The sequence below is a fragment of the Cenococcum geophilum genome (genome assembly GCF_001692895.1).
Source record: "Cenococcum geophilum 1.58 unplaced genomic scaffold K441scaffold_70, whole genome shotgun sequence".
Taxonomy (NCBI): Eukaryota; Fungi; Ascomycota; class Dothideomycetes; order Gloniales; family Gloniaceae; genus Cenococcum; species Cenococcum geophilum.
In genome coordinates this window covers 61,409-89,211 of record NW_027137628.1, presented here as the reverse complement: position 1 = coordinate 89,211, position 27,803 = coordinate 61,409, and the positions used below count along the sequence as shown (strand labels likewise).

General features: G+C 39.4%; 3 protein-coding genes across 3 annotated transcripts; 2 read left to right on the top strand and 1 right to left on the bottom strand.

Moving 5' to 3' along the window:
- Positions 1 to 1,925: 1,925 nt before the first annotated feature.
- Positions 1,926 to 4,828, top strand: K441DRAFT_647029 (uncharacterized protein; the record flags this gene model as incomplete). Its single annotated transcript, XM_067646840.1, has 2 exons — positions 1,926 to 4,198; positions 4,255 to 4,828. Coding segments are annotated over exons 1-2 (2,832 nt in total), but the record flags the coding sequence as incomplete, so codon positions are not given.
- An 8,912-nt stretch (positions 4,829 to 13,740) lies between these two features.
- K441DRAFT_323755 (uncharacterized protein) lies at positions 13,741 to 14,950 on the bottom strand. Its single transcript, XM_067641185.1, has one exon. The coding sequence runs from the start codon at positions 14,566 to 14,568 to the stop codon at positions 13,897 to 13,899; it is 672 nt and encodes a 223-aa protein (XP_067497731.1). The 5' UTR covers positions 14,569 to 14,950; the 3' UTR covers positions 13,741 to 13,896.
- Positions 14,951 to 16,381: 1,431 nt separating this feature from the next.
- Positions 16,382 to 16,933, top strand: K441DRAFT_669361 (uncharacterized protein; the record flags this gene model as incomplete). The annotated part of the gene is made up of 3 exons (XM_067650130.1): positions 16,382 to 16,415; positions 16,468 to 16,791; positions 16,845 to 16,933. A coding segment is annotated over one exon (168 nt), but the record flags the coding sequence as incomplete, so codon positions are not given.
- Between the last annotated feature and the right edge of the window lie 10,870 nt (positions 16,934 to 27,803).

The window sequence follows — 27,803 nt, the reverse complement described above, 5'->3', positions numbered from 1 at the left end:
ATACAGAGGATGTCCTCTGTCCAGCATCTCCTGCTTGGACGCCGCATCCGCCGCCTTCGTGGGCGCAATCGGCGAGAGGTTATCCATGCACAAGCCCAACCGGAGCGCTACGCCTCCCAGCAAACTCCTACACAAGGTCGCCGTCGTGCCCGAAAACTTCATGTACAGACTCCACCCCCGACTCTGATGGAGCGACATCGAAAGTAGCGTTAAATGCTAACCCGGAAGAATAGTTGATCCAAGGAGTCCTCAAACGCAAGAAAAACGGGTCATACACCATATAGTTTCCTCTAGACAACCTTTATCATTAACTTCAGGTTAACCTATTAAGTAGTCCCAATAACTAAGGCCCAAGTTAGCGCTAGAGAGACGCGCTGCCTACTGAGTTGAAGGACGAAACTGCTGTGCGGAAGAGACGGCGGTAATGATAGATATTTAGAAATGTCACAGTTTTGAGATGGTGCTCTTATTTTTAGCCTAGAGGTCTATTTCTACCATAGGGTTCCCACATCTGGTGCGTTTGCTCCAGCGTCTCGTGATTCTAATTTGACAGCCTCAGCCCCGATAAACTGCACGTGACAGCCGATGGAGAAAGAGCGGGGCTTGACAAGGGAATGGCCTGCTTGGCGCCCCTGCTTCATTTTATTTACAGGATACTGTCGCTTTCGCTGCGTTTTGGACATTGACTTAGAGGTAGCATTACTAGATGTTGATGTCTGAGATGTGAAAGGATCCATGTTCACCAGTTGGTAACACCTGCAAGGCTACTACCCAATATCTTAGAGCCTTACCGCAGGCACCTTGAAATGGAATAGTCTGAATATCTGAGTGCATTTTCTTGCTGCATGCAGCTGTTTTTATGCATCTTTGCTGCCAACACATCTACACTATGCATAAATCCAGCCTCATTCAAGTAGAGGCAAGTATTAATAGTTTATGTACTTAACGTCCATCCCTACGTGGCGAAAAACCCACCCTGCCGAAAAAAATGATGGGTACTTTGACTTTAAACAACTCACACTCTGTGCATATATCGGTCTTTCTTATGTTTCATTGTAAGACTTATTTTATGGCCAGCTCTACGTATTTTAATCCCTCCTAACCAGAAAATTACATTCGCATCGTCGCGTTTGCGCCTGTTCTGCGGAGAGTCTCCTTTCGCGGGGTAACGAAATTCCATTAGCATAGCACCACCCATAAAGCCTTTGCACTATCGGAATTTTATAAACGATCTTATAGCCGGCCCCAGAATCCTATAGTAATAGTAGGAAATTGTCATTAGCCTTGTGGCTGCTATAGCTCGCAAATTCAAGTAGGATCGTTACGTAGATCGGTACTTACAAAATATTTGCTCGGCTATATTTACCTTTCCTGATTGAAGCCTTAGGCACATATGATGATGATGAAGTTTATTCCGCCCGGAGGCACTAAGCCTAAAGGGCACTAGTACTATATTACATAATTACGCTTCCTTTAGTCTCGCCATATTCTCGTACAAGCCCGTACATTAGGCACATATAGTAGATCAACTGTGCATGTAAAATAGATTCTTCTGCCTTAGGCCGGAAAAATGCTGCTAGACGATTAGCCATCTTTTGAATACGTGTCTGAGAATACGGAAATAACACTTTGCGTGTGTTTACAAAAGCGTCAAACCATCAGCGACAATAACAAATCATTGCACAATCGCGCATAAACGTTAAACAGTCTAGTCAATCATGGCCTCCTCCAGCAGCTCACTAGCGATTGGCAAGCTTCACATACAGCTGCGATGCTCGATGCCACGAATATCACAGGGCTGCAGTTCAGCTGAGCCAACATGAACCAGCCTACATCAACCTTCAATCCAACTCGATAAACAACTCCCACCTACGTGCCGACTCTGCGACGATTCACGGCAAGCTATATTTCCTGAGATTGTCAAAATTTGACCTTGCTAATGCGTCTTCTGCAACGGAACAGCGCTGGCCAGTTCAGCCTAACCGAGGACCTGAATGGCGATGACATTCCCAAATATGCTATCCTTTCACACACATGGGGCGCGGACACAGAAGAGGTTACCTTCGAGGATATAAGAAATGGCGCTGGGGAGGAAAAGCCTGGCTATAGGAAGATCTGGTTCTGTGAAGAGCAGGCCAGACAAGATTGTCTATTATACTTTTGGATTGACACCTGCTGTATTAACAAGAGAAATGGCGCCGAAGTTTCGCGCTCTATCAATTCCATGTTTCGCTGGTACCAGAAGTCAGCCAAATGCTACGTCTATTTATCAGATGTTTCGAGCCTGGCCTGCGACATTGACTTCGAGTCTCCACAGCCGCCTTGGGAATCGAATTTTCGGAAAAGCAGATGGTTCACTCGAGGCTGGACGCTCCAAGAGCTCCTTGCCCCAGCTTCGGTCGAATTCTTCTCTCAGGAACGCAAACGACTGGGTGACAAGAGTACTCTAAGGCAACTGATTTGCCAGATAACAAACATTCCTCATTCTGCGCTTCAAGGAAACCCTTTATCTCGGTTCAGCTTCCAGGAGCGATTGCGGTGGATACAACACCGCCAGACCAAGCTCGAAGAAGATATAGCGTACTCATTGCTAGGTGTTTTCGGCGTCTATATACTCCCTCTCTATGGCGAAGGGACGGTACGTGCACACGCTCGACTCAAGGACGAGTTCGACAAGATGCAAACATGTATCCAAGATTTACACCTTACTAATCCCCGCGATGACAAGAAGCGTATTGAGGACACAAAGGGTGGCTTGCTAGAGGATTCCTACCGCTGGATCATTGCGAACTCTGAGTTCAAGCAATGGCGTTACACCCAGCTGAGCCCACTTCTGTGGATCAAGGGCGATCCCGGTAAAGGCAAGACAATGCTGCTCTGCGGCATAATCAACGAGCTGAGCAAGTCGACATTCAATACGGCTCTTCTGTCCTACTTCTTCTGCCAGGCTACCGATTTGAGAATTAACAACGCCACTGCCGTACTACGAGGTCTAATATACATGCTTGTCGATCAGCAGCCATCGCTCGTGTCACATATCCAGAAGAAATACGAGAACGTAGGCAAAGCGCTGTTCGAAGATGCAAATGCCTGGACCGCTTTGTCCGAGATCTTTACCAATATACTGCAAGACTCGAGCTTGGATGGCATCTATCTTATTGTCGATGCGCTTGACGAATGCGTGAATGGTTTGCCGGAATTGCTAAACCTTGTGGTATGCACGTCGCCAGTATCATCGCGTGCCAAGTGGATCGTCTCGAGTCGAAACTGGTCGAATATCGAGAGGAGTCTCAACACTGCAGCGCACGGAGTGAGACTGAGCCTTGAACTTAATGACAGTTCCGTCGCTGCGGCTATTGCAAAATACATCCAGTTTAAGGTCGATTGGCTAGCGGAGCGAAACGAATACAGTAGTGAAACACGTGAGTCCGTCCAGAGTTACTTGTCGCTAAACGCAAACGGCACATTTCTTTGGGTGGCTTTGGTATGCAAAGAACTCTTCAAGATCCCCGGATGGAAAGCTAAGAGGAAGGTGACCGCATTTCCGCCTGAACTTAATCCCTTCTACAGGCGAATGATGGATCAGATCAGGGGTGTAGAGGACGCAGAGGATGGAGAGCTTTGCACACAGATACTGGCTGTCGTTTCGGCTGTGTACCGGCCCGTCACGTTGGGCGAGCTGTCGTCTCTTATTAGCATGCCTGACGAGGTTGCTGGCGATGACAAGGCTCTACCGGATATCATAGGGCTTTGTGGCTCTTTTCTAACGCTCCGAGAACATACAATTTCATTCGTTCACCAGTCAGCAAAGGACTTTCTAATCAAAGAGGCATACAATGAGATCTATCCCTTTGGGGTAAAAGCTGTACATCATACTCTATTCTCGCGATCGTTACAAGCCATGTCCCAGACACTTCGACGCGATATTTATAGCCTACGCGCTCCTGGGATCTCTGTTGACCAAGTCGAAGCGCCTAATCCAGATCCACTGGCCGCAGTACGGTACTCTTGTCTCTATTGGGTTGATCATCTACTTGACTGTGGTACCAAAGAGAACACGATTAATAACCTCAAGGACAGTGGCTCAGTGTTCAAGTTTTTACGCCAGAGTTATCTTTACTGGCTTGAGGCACTTAGCTTAGTGGACGGCCTATCAGATGGTATACTTATGATTAGGAAGCTCGAGAGTTGGCTTCGGGTAAGTGTCTACATTCATTGGTAGTAGTTACAGAGAAACCCTACTAATATAATAAGGCCGATACAAGTACAGATATATATATATTTGTACTTGATGCAATGAGGTTCGCCCTATATAACCGAGTAGTGATTGAACAGGCACCTCTTCAATTATATTGTTCAGCCCTTGTCTTCGCCCCAGAGAAAAGTGTTATTCGAGCAGCATCTGAGAAGGATATCCCTGCTTGGATCCACATAAAGCCCAAAGTGCAAGCAGATTGGAGTGCAGCGCTCCAGATACTCGAGGGCCACACTGACTCAGTCAACTCCGTCGCCTTCTCACCCGACGGCACGCAGGTCGTCTCTGGCTCCAACGATCAGACGGTGCGGCTCTGGGACGCTGCGACGGGAGCAGCACTGCAGACGCTCGAGGACTACTCTAGCCCAGTCAGGTCTGTGGCGTTCTCACCCGACGGTAAGCAGGTCGTCTCTGGCTCCAACGATCAGACGGTGCGGCTCTGGGACGCTGCCACGGGAGCACTGCTGCAGGAGCTCGAGGGTCACTCTAGCACGGTCAGGTCCGTGGCGTTCTCACCCGACGGTAAGCAGGTCGTCTCTGGCTCCAACGATCAGACGGTGCGGCTCTGGGACGCTGCCACAGGAGCACTGCTGCAGGAGCTCGAGGGCCACTCCGGCTCAGTCAGGTCCGTGGCGTTCTCACCCGACGGCAAGCAGGTCATCTCTAGCTCCCATGATAGGGTACTGCTCTGGGACGTTTCCGTGGCGTTCTCACCCGAAGGCGAGCAGGTCATCTCTAGCTCCCACGATAGGGTACTGCCCTGGGACGCTGGCTCCCACGATAGTGAATGGATCTGGGAAGCTACCAGGAGAGCACTGCTGCAGGAGCTCAAGAGCCACTCCGGCTCGGTCAGGTCCGTGGCGTTCTCGCCCGACGGCAAGCAGGTCGTCTCTGGCTCTCGCGATTGGCTAGTGCGACTCTGTGACACTACTACGGGAGTACCGCTACAGAAGTTCCAAGGCCACTCTGACTCGGTCAAGTCTGTGGCGTTCTCACCTGACGGCAAGCAGGTTGTCTCTAGCTCCAACGATCAGACGGTAAAGCTCTGGGACGCTACCACGGGAGCACTGTTACAGACGCTCAAGGGCCACTCTAGCACGGTCAGGTCCGTGGCGTTCTCACCCGATGGTAAGCAGGTCGTCTCTGGCTCTAAAGATCAGACAGTGCGGCTCTGGGACGCTAGCTCCCACGATATGGTACGGGTCCGGGACACGACCACGGGGGCACCGCCGCAGAAGCTCGAGGGGCACTCTGGTTCGGTCTTGTCCGTGGCCTTCTCACCCGACGGCAAGCAGGTTGTCTCTAGCTCCCACGATAGGGTACTGCTCTGGGACGCTGCCACGGGAGCACTGCTGCAGAAGCTCGGGGGCCACTCTGACTCGTTCAGGTCCGTGGCGTTCTTACCCGACGGCAAGGTCGTCTCTAGGTCCCACGTTATAGTATTACCGCCCTGGGACGCTGGCTCTAAGGATAGGGTACAGGTCTGGGACGCTGCCACGGGAGCACTGCTGCAGACGCTCGAAGGCCACTCTGGCTCGGTCTCGTCCGTGGCCTTCTCACCCGACGATAAAGTGGTGAATACTCCTCTGCGTGTATCAAGTGAATGGATAGTAGAAAAGGACACAAGAATTCTCTGGCTACCTTATGATTATCGGTCACCAAATTGTAAAGCTTTTTGGAATAGGAACCTTGTCTTAGGATATACATCAGGACGACTCTCTTTTTTTGGATTTTCAGGACAGGTTGAAAGCATTATAATATAAACTAGTTTACTAAATGTTATGTATATTCTAGGAGCTTTAAGTATAATTATCTTCTTTTTTCTATATTTTATAGAGGGTCCTAGGGGAGCATAATCCTTTATGGCAATCTATATAACTATCCAGCCACTAGAATCTTCTAGAATGTGGTATAGTTCTTTATGCCTAAGGCTTCAAAATCAGAAAGTGGGCAGCTATAGCCGAAAGCAAAAATTCGTAGTACTAGTCCGCGTGGCGACCTTATATAAATTCGTGCACTATAGCAACCACAAGGTTGATAATAACTCCGAGCATTACTATAGAAGTCTGAGGATCAAGATGTTAGCACTAATAAGTTCTAATGGTTGTTACGGACGCTTTAAGTACAATGTTACGATTACTTGGGGAAGAGTCGGAAGAAGCTAGTTGGTTAATTTAGGCACGGTCTAGGATGGAGCCGATAGAGCTATATGACGAGGAATGGTAACCAAGGTCACGTGGGGTGATTTATATAATCTATACGATCTATATAATCCGTGACAGAGCAGATAGAGTATACGTATATTATATATAAGAAGGGTTTTATAGGAGTTCGATTGTGTATTTAAAGGACTATAGTCCCTACCTAGATAGTTCCTTCCTTATAGTGATTCTTAGAATATAATTAGAGTTAATTTATTAGGTAACTACTCTACTAGTTATTATTACGTTGTTAACTTTAACTTACTTACCTATATACCTAGCCTAATAATAAGCCTATTATAGTTCCTACTATAAGGTTCCGTTATATAATTACTACCTAGTTACGGTTATAAGTGCAGGAAGTTAAATAACATGCCACTAAAAGCAGCCACTATAACGCTATTAACGGTAGTAACTACTTTAAGGTTAGGTGATATTAGTATGGCAGATACTAATTTATAACAACCTGTAATGGTCGGATAGTTATAAGAGGTAATTAACTAGTTAACAGCTAACAATGCAGCATTGAAAGAAAGGGTTAATGGGATTAGAGCGGCGAAGGTTAAGTTACTATCTATTAAGAAATTCTTAGGAGAGAGATTAAAGCTTAAAGGATTCCTTACGTAAATGCACTTTAAGGTTTTATAGGAAGGGGTAAAGCTACTAACACCTATAGATCGAATAGCCTATACAGGACTATTCTTATTAGGAAGAGCACTAGAGTAATTTAAACCTTATCTTATAGAGATATAGATAAACGGAATAACGACTACTAATTAAGACGTGTAATTTATATTCTTAAGCTAGGAAGGATTTGCAGAGCGACTTATACAAATATTTAAAGACCTAGAATTAACAACTACGGCGGAAAGAAAACTCTAAGATATTACGCAGTAAACTTTAGTAATTAAGTATACAATATAGTTCTAGACGCTAGCAATATAAGTAGAGTGGAATAATAGGGCGCTTATAGCATAGTATAAGTAAGGACTTAAGGCTAAAGTCTAGGATGTAATTATCCTAATAGAAGATACGGACACCCTAAGAGATTTAATAGATTAAGTAATTAAGATTAATAATTAGATCTACTAAAGGGAATAGACTAAAAGAGGTTAGGATAGAGTTCTATAGTTATATAAGGCGTAGAGTACGCATTAACTAAAGCTAAGTTAAAAACTATAGTATGGCGTAGAGCTAATAGACCTAAGTAGTACTAAAGAAGCCTATAAGAGATGGAGTAAGAAACTATAGAAACCTAAAGGTTAAGGATTTAGTAATTATAGGACTAAGGAGTAGAGGCTAAACTAGGGATCTTAGTAGTAAAAGACGTTTAGGTGGACTCTATAGTAAAGTTAATAGTTTAAAGATAGAGCTTATATAAATTATAGGAAACAAGGTTATTTTATAAGGGATTATAAAGATGGTTAGAGTTACTATGTAATAAAGGGAATAAGACTAATAGTAGAAGATATATATATATAGAGGAATAATAGTGTACTGCGAGGAACAAAAGAGTGTTTAACTAGAAGTTTCGCGTTTTATTATAATAACGTATACCAAATTTATAAGGACGCTAAGTATGGCGTAAGCTATTAGCTATAGAAGCTAAAATCTATAGTATATAGAGAAACTAATAAACTAGTTTACAGATTGGATATTAAGGACAATAAATTTAATAAAGGTGAAATATTCTATAATAATAAGGTAATAAGGGCGGCTTACTAGGAGTACGTAGACCTTAAAGATGTTATGATAGAGGTAGAGGATAATTCCACTACAGAATAGGGAACATTAGTAGGGATTAAGACCCCACTAGATATAATATCTATCGCTTTATAAGACGTAAGAGAAGTAGAATAGTAAACTACTTCGGTACTTAATAAAGGCAAGAAGCTAAAGGCTTAAGATTCTTAAGATAAGATAAGAGATAACTAAGATTCTTAAGATAAGATAAGGTAGACCTAAGGACCTATAATAGATAGAAACCGATAAAGTAGGGCAGTAGCTCAGTTTAAAGATATATAAATGAGCTTGGGATAGAGTTTTCTATAGGTATAAGACTCTTAAGATAAAATAAGTGAGATTTAAGACTCTTAAGACGAGATAAGAATACTAAGTAAGCCTAGTTAGACTAAGGTAGGAGTAAAGCTTAAGTTAGAAGCAAGCTTAGGATTAAGAATTCTATAGGACTAAGATTTTAAGATATAAATAAGGACCACCAACTAGATTAGAGAATTTGCGGTATAAATAGTAACTAAACTAGGAGACAGATATATAGACCTAGAGGACTTACTAAGGGAATATAGTATTCGGCCTAAAGATTAAAAACTTAATACTAAGATTAAGAAGCAGAAGGACTTTAAGAATCCACTTATAAGACGTAAAAAGAAAGAAACTATAGAGGAATTTAGAGCAAGAATTACCATATAGCAAGAATAGAAACTAGATAAGAAATCTAGTATATTAGGACATATAAGAGACAGAGCACCTATATAAAGAATCACTAATAGGCTTAGGGTAGGCATATTAAAAGCTAAGTAGCTTACCAAACTGGAATAAGAAGAGGATTTAGGGATTCTAACTAGGTTTAAAGAACGATATATAAAGGGCTGTTATAATACAGTAATAAGAAGATACTTCCTTACGGACGAACTGTATATACTTTAGTAGCTATACTAAAAGTAGTATAGGCAAAGGCATAATAATAAGTGGAAAGATTTCTATATATGGTTAAACGAGAAAGTTATTTAGGACCACTTAATTATAGAAAAAGCAATAAGTCACATTAAGGGAGCCTTAATTATAACATTAAAAGATTTAAAGGAGCGTTTAGAGGACTAGAGAAGTAAGAGGCGTATCTTAGTACCTATAAATAAAGTCGCAACGTTTAGATTAACATAATAGAGGTTTAAACTTAAGGATAAAGATAAACTAAGAGTTAACCTAAAGCACTAAGTATATTATATATTAGTATAGATTGCGTATATAGATAATATATATAACATGCACAAAGCACCAAAAGATAAGTATTAAAAATATCCTATAAAAATATATTAGATAACTAAGAAATAGAAATACCGGAATGCTAAGTATATATATAGCTGGCATCTAGTAGAAGTTTAGGAGTTAGGAGATTTAATACTTTAGCTAGAAAGATTCCTTATAGAAGAATACCTAAATAAATAATAGTGGTGGGAATGCCTAGAGAATACGTATCTATAGTATATTAAAGATAAAAAGCGAACTAAGTATTAGCCTAAGTTAGACTAAGTATAAATAGGATTAAGTAGCTAATAGTTAGGAAAAGTAGAGGCCTATAGGACTAGAGGGAGCTAGTAGTAGAGCCTTAGACCCTTAAAGGAATTTAAGGACAATACCTAAATTTATAAGTTAAATAGCAAGATTAATAGTTTAAAGCATTAATAGATAGTGGAGTAATAAGGAACTATATCTTACTAGCAGTAGTTAAAAGAATGGGATTACTATATAGGAAAAAGGAGTACCCTTATCTATTAGTAACGATTTTAGGAGATCCGATAGCCTATAGAGGAGGTATTATTAACCTTAAAATAGGACCTATTTAGTTAACCATTAAAGGGAGATAAATTAAGATATCTTTTAATATATTACTATTAGGGAATAATAAGGCAGTACTAGAAATGCCTTAGTTATAGGAATATAACCTAAGGATTGATTAGGTTACAGGTTAGGTCGATATTAAGAATACTTAACGCTATAAGATATAATAATAAGCTAAGTTAATATAGTACTAAGTAGGGGCAACTTATAAAGAAACGGAAAAAGGACTAAGTTATATACTAAAGAGATACTATAAGTATAGTAAGAAGCTATAGTTACTAAAGAGCGAGAAGCTGTTAGAGTATATAGTATAGGACTATAAGATAGAATTAGAACCAGGAACAAGTTTAAGGTTCTTTCTAATCTATAAGCTTACTAAAGAAGAAGGTAGAGCACTAAAAGAATTTATTAAAGAAAATTTACAAAAGGGATATATTAGACTATTGTAGTCATCGGCGGGTTATCTAGTACTATTCGTACTAAAGAAGAATAGTAAATTACGGCTATATATTAACTACAGACAGTTAAACAGCATTATTAGAAAGGATAGGTATCCTTTACCCTTAATTAGCGAAATCTAAAACAGGATAGGTAATACGTAAATCTTTATAAAGATAGATCTAAGATAGGCGTACTATTAGATTAAAATTAAGGAAGGCGATAAATAGAAGGCAGCCTTTAGGTTAAAGAAAGGACTATATAAACTATTAGTTATATAATTTAGGCTTATAAACGCATTAGCGACGTTCTAGAAGCGTATTAATAATATATTAGGAGAACACTTAGATAAATTTATTATAGTATACCTTAACGATATTATTATCTACTTAATAATTAAGGAAGAACACGGGGAATATATTAAATAGGTCTTAAAGAGACTATAAGAAGAATAGATGCTAGTAGTAATTAAGAAATATAAGTTTTCTACTAGGAAGACCGATTTTGTTAAATTTATTATTAAACTAGGCCAACTTAGTATAGATCTAAAAAAGATTAAGGTTATAGTAAATTAGTAAGAACTAGAGAATATTATATAGTTAAGATCGTTCCTAGGGTTTTGTAATTACTATAAGAGGTTTATAGCGTAGTAGTTAAAAGATATTAAGCCATTTACGTGGTTAATAAAGAAAGAAGAACTATAGGCATAGGGAAAGGAATAGAAGGAACTCTTTAGGAAAGTTAAAGAGTTATTTACCTAGGAGCTAGTTCTTAAGATCTATTAACTAGGATTAAAAACGGTTATAGAAATAGATATATTAGACTATATACTAGGGGCATACTTTATATAGAAATATTAAAATAGATAGCACCTAGTAGTATACTATAGTCGGAAGATAATACTACTAAAGTTAAACTATAACATTTATAACAAGGAGTTATTAGGTATAGTTACAGCACTAAAGAAATAGAGAGCATTCTTATAAGGTATAGAGAAACTATTTATAGTTAAGACAGATTATAAAAACCTAATAGGATTCCTAACTATAAAGGAACTTAATTAAAGATAGGTTAGATAGGTAGAGATGCTTATAGAATACTATTTTAAGATTTAGTATACTAAGGGTATAGACAACACGCGAGTAGATACTCTAAGTTGGAAAGCTAAACTATAAAATAATAAAAAGCCATTAAGGGCTTTACTACGAAAAGATATAGACGGATTAATTAGGTATAATTATCTAAAGATTATAGTAACGTAGGAAAATAAAAAACTAGAGAGAGTTTACAAAACACTAAAAAGCTTTTAGGTATAAAGAATTTTAGAAGTATAGCTAAAAGATCTATAGACGGATGTATATAAGAATTAAGAAGCTAAGTATATCCTAAGAAGTATAGCGGAGCATTTTATAGAAGATTTTTTATAAGGGAATAACTTAAGGATATAATAGAGCTATAGGCTTAGTGTTAAGACTCTAAAAGGAGTATATTAATAATAGAATTTAAAAACTAATATAGAAAGTTATAAAGGAATATCTAAATTACTAAAGAAATAAACTAATAAGGCATAAGCTATATAAAGGGCTATAACCTATTAAAATACCAAAAAGACTATGGGAAGTTATATTATAGGACTTTATTATTAAGTTGCTAAAGTTAAAAGACCCTATTACTAAATAAGATTATAACGTAATCTTAGTAATAGTAAATAAGCTTATAAAGTGGGAATACTTTATAGCATATATAGAAGAGATATTAGTAGAAGATATCGCTAAAATCTATATTAAAGAAGTGTTTATAAGACATAAAGTACTAAGTAAGATTATATTAGATAGAGATTTAAGATTTATAACAGTATTTTAAAAGGTATTCTTAGCGGAACAAGGAGTTAGAGCAGTAACTTTTACCGTATATTATCTATAGACAGACGGTTAAACGGAAAGATTAAATTAGATACTAGAGTAATATTTAAGATACTATATTAATTACGCACAGAATAATTAGGTATCGCTATTACTAATTATATAGTTTATATATAATATAACACCTTAAGAAGGAATAGGTATATTACTATTTAAGGCAAATTACANATATAAGCTAAGAATATTATTATTACTATAGCAAGTAAAGAAAACAAGTAGTATAGCTAAAGAAAGGATAAAGACGTTAATAAATTTTTATATATACCTTATAGAATTAGTAAAGAAAGTATAAAAGAAAATAAAAAAGTATTATAACGCTAAGAGATCTAAGGGACCAGATCTTAAGGAGGGAGATAAAGTATAGCTACTATATAAAAATTTTAAGAATTAACAACTAAGTAAGAAATTAGACTACGTTAAACTAGAACCTTTTAAAATTATATAAAGGATTTTACCAGTTACGTTTAAGTTAAACCTACTAGCTAAAATAAAGATTTACCCTATATAGCATATTGTAATGCTAAAGCTAGTATATAAAAATGTTAAGCTATTAGCCTATAAGGTAGACACGTATAGAGGATAGGAGGAAGATAAATAGTAAGTTTTAAAGATCGTTAGTTATAAGGACGTTAACGATAAAATATAGTACAAGGTTAAGTAGATAGGCTACACTAAAACTACTTAGGAGCCACTAGAAAATTTAAAAAATGCTATAGGAAAGGTATAGGAGTATTAGAAGAGATTAGGTTAGGTAGTATTAATAAAGAAGAATCGCTAAAGAATAAGTTACCTAAGGGGGACCTAAGAAGAGTAGTTACCAAACTACTTAGATCTGTTTCCTTCTTACTTAAAAGAGAGTCAGTTTTCTTATTACTAAGTTCTTATAGACCTTATTCTATTGTGGGAGGGTACAACCACTCTTAGATAGGAAAGTCACAGTGCCGTCTGTCTGTCTGTCGGTCGGTCGGTCGGTCGGTCGGTCGGTCGGTCGGTCAGTCATCAGTCGTAATCAATCAGTAGGAAAGCAGTCAGTAAGAAGAAAGGAAAGAATGTATTCCCGGTCGGTCGTGATCGAGAGAAGGAGAGAAGCCGAAGGCTCGATATATACAGGAAAATGCCAAGGCACTAAGTAGTGGCCCATTTTACCCCACCACATACCTCCCCTACCAAGAACGTTGTCCCCTAACATTCTATACTATAGAAGAATAGCCAAACAAAAGAATAGCAAAAGCAGAATAGAAAAAGGAAAGCGCATCCCTAAGAGAACGCAGATAACCTCNTCCTCAGCCCTCCTATAGAACTGTTCNATGGCGTCCTTCCGTTACCCATAGCTAAGATCTAATCCAGCAACTAGGACAGCAGTAAACTAGAAATAATAACGGTAGCAGTAACGGCAGTAACGGTAGCGGTAACGGTAGTAGCAATAATAATAAAAGTAGACAGTCAGCGCGGTAAAATAAAATAGAACAGTCGGCGGTAGAATAGTCGGCAGAAGAACTCGCTAATAGTTAGTAAGCAGTAGGACATCCGGCAGCAGAACTTTTGGTAGCAGAAATCTCAGTAGCGGCAGACGGTCGATGGCAGTCAGTCGGTAGCAGTCGGTTAATACAGTAGTAGCAGTAGCAGTAGCAGCAGTGACAGAACGGTCAATAACAGAACGGTCGGTAGCAGTCAGTCGGAGGCAGCTAGTCGGGCGGCGGCGGGGCGATCGAAACGGTAGGGTCTGGCGGTTAAGAGAGCCACAGTAGAACAGCCAAAACAGCATTAGGCCTAGAACAGGTCGGTCGGAACAGTTGGATAATATAGCAGATCCGGCAGATCTAGCAGCGGTACAGATCCGGCGCAGTAAGATAGAACAGTAGAGACGGAACAGTCGGCATAGCAATAGCAGTAGTGGCAGCGGTAGAACAGCTGGTCGGNAGTAGTAGAACGGATTAGTTAGAATAGCAGTATAGAACGGCATGACAGACCTAGTAGATCCAGCAGTAAATAGACCTAGCAGCGGTACAGATCTAGGACGGTAGAGACAGCAGTTAGTTAAGACAGCAAGGACGAAATAGCTAGACGGAATAGCGGCAGCAGCAGCGGTGACGGCAGGCCAGTCGATCAAACTGGCAGAGACTATGGCCCGACTAGGTGGTTCGGCTGGTCGTTTAATATTAGGACTCTGCATCTAGCTCTACATCAGTCTGCATCGTACGCGGCTCTCAATTGAGGCTCTGTCGGTGGCTTTGCATCAGGTCCTGTATTATTAGGCTTTACATCCGCATTGTTCTGCATCTAGCTGTGCATTAGGCTGCGCATTAGGCTGTGCATCAGTAGCTCTGCATTGCATACTCTGCGTCCATGTTCGCACCCGTGGTTCTAGAACGTTGACTGGCAATGCTTCCAATAATCTACCGACTGTGTACTGATTTCCTATACAGGCCTAGTCTCTGCGTACGTGTCTGCGTGCGTGCCTTTATGCCTGCTTTGACGGCTAGACGAAGACTGCCTAATTGGTCGGCGACGACGTGCTGCAACTAATCGGTCGGTGGTTCGATTAAGGTAGAAAGTCGGCCCGGTCGAAGGCCCTAATTGTCCTAATTTAAATGTGGAGACGGCGTTCAGCTAATCCAGACTTAATAAGGCCCTGGCTTGACTCAAGGTGTCTTCTGCTGCATGTACNACTGGGGCTTTGCATTCGTAGACAGTTGATTAAAACTTCCGTGTAGACGTCCGATCGGTCAAGGTTCCGCATCTGCCGTTCGATCAAGGCTTCGCATCTATAGGCGTCCAGTTAAGCTGCCGTACTGTTGTCCAATCGGGGCTCTGCACCTGTATGCTCCATATCCGTAGGGTCCATATAAGACTCCGTGTAAAGCTCCGTATCTATATCTGCAGGAAAGATCGTTCTGGTTAACTAATCCGTGGGCGTCAAGACGTGCAGCAATTAATTAATAAGGGGGGGGACAGCTAAGGGAAGAAGCTCTCGCAAAGGCTCTAAGACGTTGATTGGCTGTGCTTCTAACGTTCTTCCGGCCGTGTACTGGTTTCCTGATTAGGCCTAGTGTCCGCATGCCTGCGTGCCTGCGTGCCTGCGGTGATGCATCTTTGACTGCCGATCCAAGACGTCTGACGGCGACGGTGACTGATTCGATTTGACTGTGACAACGTACGATCGATTGTACAGGCGGCGTTCGGCTGATCAGGATTTGACTGAGGCTCTGGCTTGACTTAAGGTGTCTTCTGCTGCACGTATGACCTAGGCTCTGCATCCGTAGGCTCTACATCTGCGGACAACCGATCAAGACTCTGGCTGTGCAGTCGTTCGGTCAAAGCTCTGCATCCATGCAATCGATCAAGGCTCCGCATCGTATAATCAAGGCTCTCGGCATCCTCCAGACGTCCAATCCAGAGACCTGTCTTAAGACTTCCTCCTTTGCGAGCACTAACGGTAGCTTCCTCTGAACTACTACGACAGGCCTGGCGCTTTTATGGGACGTCCTTGATAGCTGCTTTCTTCTCTTTCTGGGCCGTTTTTGCACTTAGCTTCTTCGGCGCATCTTAGGCTGCTCCTTTGCCCCCGCTGCTGGCAGTACGCTCACGTGTCCTTGATCTTCTTTCAGCTTAAGAGCCTTCTAGGGGCTGTCTTCTGCTTCCAGTCTCTTTGTCATCCGGTGGCAGCTTCTTGGCTGTTGTGACTACCTCCGTCGTATATCCCTTGCCCTTGCGTCCATAATACAGTCCTTCGTCAGACAACCTCTAAGGAAAAGCGCTGGCTCCTGTACGTCCAATTCCTGTTCCCCTTGTAAACCCTGACAAGGTCCTTCACTGGCTTGGCCAGATACGGCTTTGTCCTGTCTTTGGTCGCATAAGGATGGCCTGAGCACGCGGTACTTTGTTACTAATATCATGCTGCTGCCTTTGTATAAGTCCCTTCCTTGTCGCGGTGTCCGTTCTTGTCGTGCAGCCGGTGCAGTACTGAATTTGGGTGGCAGGGCAGAGCTGCGATCAGCTGTCGTTCGAATAAGGAACAAAGTCGGCCCGGTCGAAGGCTCTAATTTGACGACATTCGACTAATACGATTTAGTGACGGCGACGTGCTGATATCGAGGCTCTGGCTTGATTCGTTCCTTCGACTGACCGTAGCTTCTGTGCGGTCATTCGAGACCAAGGCTTCCGTACAGTCGTTCGATCAAGGCTCCGCGTACAGCTCTGCATCTGGCTCTGCATCGTATAATCGGCTCTGTATCCGTGCAATCAATTAAGGCTCTTAGTGCCGTTCTCGTCGTGCAGCTGGCGCATTATCGAATTCCAGGGGCGGTGTAGAGTTTTGCCGGTTCTACTGCTGAATGGACCAATTAGGATTTTCCGTGCCGGGCATGGAAAATCGCTATTGGCTCGGTAACAGGCGGTGAGCTGAACTAACATCTTTGTAGTAGGACGCGTTAACGCGTCGCGATTAAGAAAGTAAACAAGAAAGGAGCTTTAGGAAATATAGTAAATAAGCAGACAAATAGAAATCTTTTACCGGCCGTTACCTACGTCCCCTCCCCCACCTTAGAACTTGACTGTCCCCTAGTCGAAAATCCTACACCTGCGGCGGAGCCTGCTGCGGAGCCTGCTGCGGTGCTTGCTGCGGAGCCTAGTTGCACGGTCGTTTCTAAGGTCGCGGCCGAGGGTCGGACGATCCGTCTATAGGTACCACTTGATAATAGTCTTCCCTAGCTTCAGCTGCCTTATCCGTAGGCCGTGACCTAATCTTGACGTAATCTCCTGGTCTTACATTGTTCTCCTACGGCTTTACAGCTGTCCTAGTTGCACGGCTGTCTTTAAGGGTTAGGCAATTCTAATAGTAGTCCCCCCAGTTTATACTTTTCTTGTCATTGATCTTTAGCACTACTCCGTCATAGAAGGCCCGCTGCTGCGTTTATTCTTTCTTTAGTCTGTCTAGGTCTGCTCTTTAGTATGTACGGAGCCAGTTCTTAATACCTTTTAGTTGTCCTTTATTGCCGAGCCACGGGAGTTTAGGTCTAGGTTAATCGCATATCCCGGCTACCAGTCTTCCTTAATTGGATAGATGTATAAGTCCTTGCTAAATAAGATCCTTTAAGCCTTAATATTTGTGCTTAATAAAATAGTAACTCCCTCCGCATCCAAAACAGGTCCGTCGGCCTTGTCCTCGTGTACCCCATACGTCCTATTACGGCAGTCCAAAGGCGGTAAAACCTTACGGATATCGGAAGTCCTGTAAATATTAAGAGTCTTACGGAGGTCGGGTGCTATTCTGCTAGTCTTCGTATCCTAGTGCCAGGCCATATCCTTATACTAGGCTTTAAACTGTAGCTTAATTCGTAGTAGGCGACTGCTACTACACTAGGGCTCCTCCGTGTATACCTGGTCTAACTAGGTTAAGAAGTCTTCCTTCTCTATTACGGTTAACCTTATCCCTTTAAACTAGCTGCTAATTACAGAATTGTTTAACTAGCTAACGAAGGCTCTGCTCCTTGGGGTCCATTTTTAATAGATAATCTACGCCCTTATATAAACTAAGTCTATTCTCTATGGCTTTTTATAGCTAATAGAAGTTAAAGGACTTTTATCTATCTGGGTTAGCTCCCGTTTTAGCCATAGCGTATTTTTAATATTTAAGCGGAAGTCCTTTTACAAACCAGTATCCTTGCTAACCATTGTCCAAATTACTAGCTTTAGTAGCCTTTTAAGAGATTAATACGAACTGTCTACAGTACTTGCGTATACTGTTTGGCGAATTGTCCCTATACTGCTATACATAGGCTTCTAAGAATTCTACCGTTTCCATTTATTGAAATTAGTTACTTCCTTAGTATTCTGCCCTAAGCTTTCTTATAAGCTCCATCCAGTCACCAGCTATAAATTTAGGCAAGCTTTAGATCCACATCCCTATCTAGTAATCGCAGTACTCCAGAAGGCCCTAGTGCTTCTCCTTACTTATTACGTAGTATTAGACGTATAGCCGTTTGTACTACTTAATAAACTATAACACGTCCTGCCCTATAAAGTACGGAGTTCCAATAGTTTCTGGGGCTGGCATAGGCTGGACTATAACGTAGACCTTATCTTAAGTCGTTAACCGCTAGTTACGTGCATTTAGCGCTTCCTTAGGAGCTTACAGGCGGTCCTCACGGTTCTTATCCTTTATCTGTAGAGGGTCAGTCCTAGGTATCGCGGGTAAATGCTGCGGTAGGTCTGCTTGCATTACCACCTAAGGTAATAGTATCCTAGATAGCTGTCCTGGTGTTAGTTTATACTCAGTAAAAGAAATATAGGCTTCGGTTCCTTCTGGCTGCTTCTTAACGCCTAGAGGTTGGTCTTCCTAGAAGAGCACAGAATCGCCATCTTCTACTACTGCTGGGTCTCGATACGTCCGTCTATTTTAGCCTACCGTTACTCCGCGCGGTAGGGTACTGCTACGCCTTAGGCTTCCGCTTGCATCTACTTCTTTATAGAACGCCTCCAGAGCCGCCGCTAATATAATCCGGATAACTTAAAAGAAGATAAAGCTAAGCCAAAATAGGAAGCTTTTAAGGAGAGACCCGATCTCGTGTGCTTGCGACCTTGCTTGGTATTCTCTCTTCTATTTCTAAAGGCTAGCGCTAACTTCCTCTACCGCCAGATGCCTTAGATCTCGTTTCCATCTGATTAATTAGTCCTTGGCTTATCATCTCTACGTTTTTAATAAAGCTCTAGCCATGCTCGTACGCAGGTAAAAGAAATATCGGCCGCCGTCGAAGTTGTCTAATTGGCTCACTGGTTCGCCTAACGTCCTTACTTATAACTTTCCAAGACACTCTTTTTGCCACTCTTTGGCCTATGCGTCGAGTCTAATGTCCGTCTTTTCCGCTGTCTTTCTGTTTAGGGACTACCTGGTTCCCCTTGCTGTCCGATACTGCCTGGTTCTCTGCTTTCGTCTCGTCTATCTGGCTGGCGGTTCTTCTGCAGCTGGTCGTTCTTCTACAGCTGGTATATTCCTGCGTATCTCCTGTATATATAGTTGTGTATAGAATGCCAGACTTCTAATCCAAAGAGCTTGCCGTTGTCCCTACGTGGAATGCCATAAAATATGTGGGAGGGTACAACCACTCTCAGATAGGAAAGTCACAGTGCCGTCTGTCTGTCTGTCGGTCGGTCGGTCGGTCGGTCGGTCGGTCGGTCGGTCAGTCAGTCGTAATCAATCAGTAGGAAAGCAGTCAGTAAGAAGAAAGGAAAGAATGTATTCCCGGTCGGTCGTGATCGAGAGAAGGAGAGAAGCCGAAGGCTCGATATATACAGGAAAATGCCAAGGCACTAAGTAGTGGCCTATTTTACCCCACCACACTATAAGTTTCTACTTCTTAAAACGGACCTTCTTACAGACCTTCTTAAGACGGATTAACCGAGCGAACGCCGCAAGACGAGACTTAAGGGCCCGTTGCTAAGTATCGGCAGCCTCCCGTTCTATATCACGAGAATAATATAACTCTGCCAACGCAATAGACAGTTTATTATCTAGCCGCGTAGTAATAGATTAAATATAAGACCCTAAGATAAATTAATTAGGGAACTAGACGACTATTAAGAGTAATAGGTTATATATATTTAGTATTAGAGATAAAGCGAATATTATAGGACGAATAAATATTCGCTTTAGTATACTTTAAGTAAGAGGACGGTTATTATAAAGATAGGTTCGCCAACGTAATATAAACCAACCCCTTTTTTAAACAGTAAGAATACGGAGATAGTATAATCTTACTAAGAGACAATATTGTAGCGACGGTACGAATGCGACGAGCAGTCAAAGAAGAAGAAATTGCTTTAGGTATAATAAGTAATAATATTAACCAAATTAATTAGATAGATATTATACCTCTAGTAAATAACCTAGAGATATTTAGGATCTTTAAGGATAAAGATAAAAAGGAGGGAGATAGTATTACGGACGCTTTAAGTACAATGTTATAACTACTTAGGGAAGAGTTAGAAGAAGCTAGTTAGTTAATTTAGGCATAGTTTAGGATGGAGCTAATAGAGCTATATAACGAGGAATAGTAACTAAGGTTATATGGGGTAATCTATATAATCTATATAATTTATATAATCCGTAATAAAGCAGATAAAGCACACGTATATTATATATAAAAAGGATTTTATAGGAGTTTAATTATGTATTTAAAGGACTATAGTCCCTACTTAGATAGTTCCTTCCTTATAGTAATTCTTAGAATATAATTAGAGTTAATCTATTAGGTAACCACTCCACTAGTTATTATTACGTTGTTAACTTTAACTTGCTTACCTATACACCTAGCTTAATAATAAGCCTATTATAGTTCCTACTATAAGGTTCCGTTACAATAGTGGTATAAGGTTAGTAGTAGCGCTATAGTAAAGCAGTTCTATTACGTAATAAAATAAGGCTCTTTACGAAACTAATATAAATAACACGATATAAACCTAGTTTTATAGAGTAAAGATCTTAGGTATTTAAGAGTGACTATAGTACACAATTTATATAGAATTATAGGAAATATTAATATATGTAAAGAGTTTAAGATGCTTAATATTAAAGTACCCATCTATCTATCGCAGTCACGTGAGGGGATATTTAATTTTTGTATAATTGGGAGGCGTAGGGCTATAAGGTCGCTCTAGGGCTAGTTCTTAATAGTTTTGCTAGTTCCTAGCACTTAAATCTGCTAAGGATTTGCCCTAAAGCGGCCAGATATCCCTAACCGCAAGCCTATAGCTGCAAGACTATCTAACTATAGTGGTCGCACTAAGGCTAGTTTTTAGTGGTTTTGCTAGTTCCTAGCACCTACTAAAGAATTACCTTAAAGCGCTATCTATATATAACGCATACTAAGTATAAGGGATAGCGGGTAGGGAAAGCGAATTAGCCACGTAGTAACTGCGTTTAATATTTACGAATATTATAGGAGGTCTTAGCATTACGCGTTGCTAAGGTAGATACTACTAAGCAATATATAAACGCTAGTATCTATCTATCGCAGTTACGTAAAGGGATATTTAATTTTTGTATAATTGGGAGGCGTAGGGCTATCCCTTACAACGCCGGCGTCTATCTAGTAAGTAGTCCGTGCGCGAACACCAGAATTAAAACAACGCGTATAGTGTATATAGATTTGATCAATATATTACAATTAACCACGTCTTCTAAATGTACTTCTAACGATATAGACCTTGTTAAGTTGACTCAATATAATGTTTAACCGAATTGTATCGTAAAAGAATCCCCCTAAAGCCCTGGCCGCTGCCTAATCTTAGTCCTTTCCACATTGTCGATTTTGACGACTATAGTAAGTTAAATCTACTCCCCGGCATTGAACAGAGCAATCCTTTTGCTATATTTAATTAATTTTTCACTAATAAAGTTATGGATCAGCTGGCGGAGTGGATAAATACATTTGCAAAGTAATAGCGCGAGGATATATAAAAGGAAGAGACCCCTGGGCACGCCTATGGCAGGATAAGTGCCGGCTACCTTATATTAAGCGACTTAACTCTAAGGATTAAGTCTATATAGAGCTTCTATATAGCAATTGATAGATATTACCAACCTTATATTTCTTATCATGGGTAGCTAATTTAATTGATTCTATTGGTCGGTTCTTATCGATAATAGATAGATGTAAATCGGCGTTACAAGGGATAAGGTCGCTCTAGGGCTAGTTTTTAGCAGTTTTACTAGTTCCTAGCACTTAAATCTACTAAGGATTTGCCCTAAAGCGGCCAGATGTCCCTAAGCGAAGCTCCTACGCCTAATAAGATATTACTGTATTCTGCTATATTCTGCTATATTATTATATTCTACCAAATTCTGCCACCTTATCGCATTCTGCCAAATTCTACTATATTATTGCATTCTGCCAAATTCTGTTATATTATTATATTCTGCCATATTCTGCCAACCCTAAGTTATAAGCTAACCAATTAGGATTTTCTATACCCGGTATAGAAAATCGCTATTAGCTCGCTTACTACTAGCGCCTTAGCAGCCCTTTTAATATCTTAACCTATTACCTAGTAATTCTTACGCTAAGAGCGGTATACTACGCTAAAAGTAAGAGTTAAGGCGACAGAGGTTAGTGGTTTTAGTTTTAATATATAGGCGAAAGGCTTCTAATAACTATTAACCTAGCTGCTAAATTTGCTAATATAAACACCCTAAATCTTTAGCAAACTAGGTAGCGCCCTAGTAGAAGAAGTAGTTTAAGTAACTACTTAAGTTAATCCTAGTAGCTACTAAACGGAAGGAAAGGATCTTGCGAACCCCTAAAGAGGTAAAGAGTTTACTATTAAGATTAAATAAGGGAAAGTTAAGGGGTTAAGGGTCCCTATTAAATAGCTTTATTATAGTAGTAACTAGGTATAATAGGCCGCCTACCGCTATAATAGCGATATTAACGCCCTAGTGTTGCTTATTAGCTTTACTTTATTTAAGGCGAAATATTATCCTATTAGGCGTAAAGGTAATATTGTATTAGGTGGCCTTTTTTACTAAGAAGGTCGTTTGGTTCTTAAGCTTCGCTATAATATATATAATCTTACCTATTTATAAAAATCTAGTAAATATAAGGGTAAATACGGCATTAGTATTAATATCTAGTAGTAATAGGCCGTATATTACTATCTAGGCTAAAATATCCTTAGTAATAGGTTATTTATCTTTTTTTACTAAGGGAGAGATAGCGGCTACTCTAGTAAATAATTAGTGTACTATAGGATCCTTAAATACTATAATCTATATAGCGTAAGTAAATTACGGAGACGTAGGCTTATAAGGTTTTAGCCTTAAGCCTACCTATTTATAGCTAAGAAGTACTAAATATATAGTAGGTAATCTATTCGCCTAGTTTATACGGCTTAGCTAGGTAAGGGGAGACTTCTTTAAGTGCGTAGTATAACTCCTAGCTATTAACTACTAAGGAATAGTTCTTATAGGTTACTAGCGTAAGGCCGTTCTAGAAAAGGAGCGCGTTAATATTATCTTTAAAGTTTATAGGCGGTTATAAGTAGTCCGTTAGGTTTACGGCATCTATTAAAAACTTATTATCTTTAGTAGTTATTAGCTATAGAGGTAGCCCTACTATAAAGGTGCGACGGGTGCTGTTCGATATTAGTTTAAATGTATATTATTACTCTCTAAAGACCCCTAAAGGGGGTTAATTATCTTATATATATTAGGGCTCTTAGAGCCACCTTAAATAAAGGAAATTACTTATATAATTCTATGTCTCTACTTACTAGCTAGCTTATATTATTCGTAATACCTACCTAGCTAAAAGTTATACGTTAGGAAAAGATTTACTAGCATTTAGCAGCTAAATGCGGCATTTATTACTAAGTACTAGCATTTAGCTATATTTATAATTAAGTATTAATATTTAGCTGCATTTATTACTAAGTACTAGTATTTAGCCGCCAAATGCTATATTTATAATTAAGTATTAGCATTTAACTGCTAAATGCTAAAAAATGCTAAAATAGTAGAAAAGTAAAATTAGATACTAGTATTTTTTTTTAAAGTTCTATATAAAGCTCTATACAAAGTTCTACATAAAGCTCTATATAAAGCTCTATATAAAGCTCTATATAAGGCTCTATACGAAGTTCTATATAAGACTCTATACGAAGTTTTATATAAGGCTTTACACGAAGTTCTATATAAGGCTCTATATAAAGTTCTATATAAGGCTCTACATGAAGTTTTATATAAGGCTTTATACGAAGTTCTATATAAGGCTCTATATAAAGCTCTATACAAAGCTCTATATAAAGTTCTATATAAAGCTCTATACAAAGCTCTATATAAAGTTCTATATAAAGCTCTGCACAAAGTTCTATATAAAGCTCTATATAAAGCTCTATATAAAGCTTTACATAAGGCTCTATACAAGGCTCTATATAAAGCTCTATATATAAAGGCTCTATATAAGGCTCTGCGCGAAGCTCTGCGTATAGAGGCTTTATATAAAGCTCTGTATACGGAGGCTCTACACGAAGCTCCGTATTAGGTCCCCGCTATATTCCCAATAGCCTCTACACGTGCCTTTGCTAAGTATACCCCCTATATACACCTAGGTAGCTACCTTATTTTTTACCCTTTCTTATATTCTCCCTACCTAGGAAGACACTAGAACGATAGCTAGTAGACAACTATCGCCGGAGCTAGACGACCGTCAGAGCCAGACAACCGTCGTTAAAGCTAGACGACCGTTGCCGGAGCTAGATAACCGTCGCTAGAGCTAGATGATCGTTATTAGAGCTAGACGACCGCCGCCGGAGCTAGATGACCGTCGCTAGAGCTGGACGACCGTCAGAGCCAGACGACCGTTGTTAGAGCTAGACGACCGTCGCCGGAGCCAGATAACCGTTGCCAGAGCTAGACGACCGTCGTTATCGCTATACGACTGTTGCCAGAGCCACACAACAACCGTTTAAATAACCAGCCAGCGAATACGATAAACGATTTAATTAATTAATTAAATCAAGGTAATATAGATAGGTAGGCACAGATAGGTAGGTATAGATAGGTAGGTATAGATAGGTAGGTATAAATAGGTAAGTATAGACAGACAGACAGACAGGTAGGTAGGTAGGTAGATAGGTAGGTAGGCAGGCAGGCAGGTAGGCAGGCAGGCAGGCAGGCAGGCAGGTAGGTAGGTTAGTAGGTAGGCAGGTAGAAGAAAACCGTTACTATATTATATTAAATTATCTAAAATAATATAATTTATTTTGCACTAACTGCGTAGGAAAAGTAATACTTATTTATTACTTAAAGTGAGTAAGATATATAGAATGCGTAAGAAGGGCATTATATATAAAATATATAAAAAGGGCATTATATACAGAATGTGTAAGGAGGGCATTATATATAGAATGTGTAAGAAGGGCATTATATATAGAATGTGTAAGGAGGGCATTATATATAAAATGTGTAAGAAGGGCATTATATATAGAATGCGTAAGGAGGGCATTATATATTAATTGCGCATTAAGTATAAAATGCGTGATTAGCTGCACTGTATTATTAAATATAGCAGTATGCCGCACTATATTATTAAATATAGTAGTATACTATACTGTATTATTAAATATAGTAGTATATAGCACTATACCGCACTATATTATTAAATACAGTAGTATATAGCAGTATGCCGCACTATATTATTAAATATAGCAGTATACCGCACCTTAGTTAATATTATACGCTATACGTTATAGTGCGCGGAATGCGTATTTAGCCGCCAAATGCTGCTAAATACTGTAAAAATGCTAGTAAATTTTTTCCTAACGTAAGCCCGGTAACCTTCTAAGTATTAAGGAGATCTTAGTAGCTAAACAAATACCATTAAGCCTCTTTAAGTATAGTTTGTTATGAAATATTACGTACTTTACGCGTAAGCGCGTCTCCTTATATAACCTTAAGAAAATAACAAAAGCCACTATAGCACCCATAATAACAGACTCTACTAATCCTCTTTTACTAACCTAAAAGGACTAGCCTTTATGGTTTTAATTTATTTACTAAAAAGCAAGTTTTATAAAGATCTAGGACTATATTAACCTAAATAAAACGGAAGATAAAATTAAGGAAAATACTAAGCTAAACATACCCTTAATAGCAGCAGCTCCTATAGCACCTATAGTAGCTCTAGCAGTAACTTTATTATCTACTAGAATAGCTATACCTAGGTTATTAAGTTAATAAGGATAATAAACTTAGCAGTCTCTAGAGATATAAAGAATACTCTTTAAGCTCTATAAGCTCTAATAACAAGACTATATAAAGTGGAAAGAGAAGCTTTATACCTTTATAGCACTATTATATAGCACTATAGGTACCAACTTTTTAGGATATCTTAAAAACCTTACCACACTATATTCGATTTTAAGGCAGCTAAAAAGGTAGCAAAGCTATCTTAAGCTACATTACAGCAAATAGTATTAGATAATCTTAAGAAACAAAAACAAGGGCCTAAACGTTAAACTTTAGAATCTTAGCTTTAGCTTTATATTACTATTATATAGAACGGCGAAGAGCTAAAGAAAGGGTTAATAGAGGTAATAGAAGGCAGCGTTATATAAGCCTTTATCTAGAACTATAAGGAGATCTATCCAGCTCTATATTATGCCTTCATTTAAAAGGTAGTAAAGAGGTTAGAGAAGCCTAAAATGGCGACAATAATTAAGGAATTTAACCTCCTCTATAAGTATCTAAATACAGAATATAACGCCCATGCTATACTTTTAGAGCAGCTATCTACAGATTTTATAACATCTACTACCCTAGTACCTTCTTAATTACCTAAGGTAAAGTGCTTTACTTATAGTTTACCCTATAAGTTAAAGAATTACAAGTAACTATTTTAGTCTCTTTAAGGTTTAAACTTTATACTAAATAATAAGTGTCTAAGGAGGTATTAGGAATGGCTTAAGGTCCTAATAAATAAGCAGTATTATAATAAAAGGGTTAAGCAGATTAAGAGGGAAGGCTCTAGGTTAAGGACGTTTATATTAGCTTTATTTACTACTAAAAAGATTAAAGATCTAGATAGGCCCCAAGCTATAGCGGCTGCTGTAATAATATCCTTTTTATTATTAATATTATCGTAGGATTATCTAGATCTATTTTTAATTAATGCCTAGGGGTATAACACTATAGCAGATACCTACTTTTATAACAATATTAGATACTTCCGTAACTTTAAGCTAAGTATATCTATATTAACAGCTAGAGATTTTAGGGCAGAAATTTATGGATATGGTAATATTAACTTAGCAATTAAGGTGGGAAAATAACGCCTAACTTAGTATCTAATATTAAGGAACGTAGCGTACGCTCCCTATTTTTATACTAATCTAATATCCGTAGTAAAGCTCCGTAGGGTTAAAGTAATTATTAACTAATTTATAAACCATCTACACTATAAAAATAACGGAAGTCTATTTAGTAACCTTATAAAATACAGAGGTCTCTACCTCATTAATACTATCGCCTACTTACTACCTACTCCTACTACCTACGCTATATCCACTAGATTCTTTAAGACCTTAGTATATAATAAAGTATGGCATTAACGCTTACTACACTATAATATAGAGTTAGTGGATTATCTGCTAACTGCGGTAGATAGGGTTAAAGAAGTTAAGACGGACAGAGGAAGAACTCCGTATAGTGTACCACTTTATAAACCATATATTCTTAAAAAGATAATATAGTAGATATCTTATAGAATATCTGTAAAGGGAACTTACTCTTTTAAACGTATTTACTTTAATATTATTATAGAGGAAGACGGGTTTAATAGAGATATATATATAGCTTACTTTTAGTATAACTATATAAAGTACTATCGTGCTTTTCCTATTAAGAACTACGAG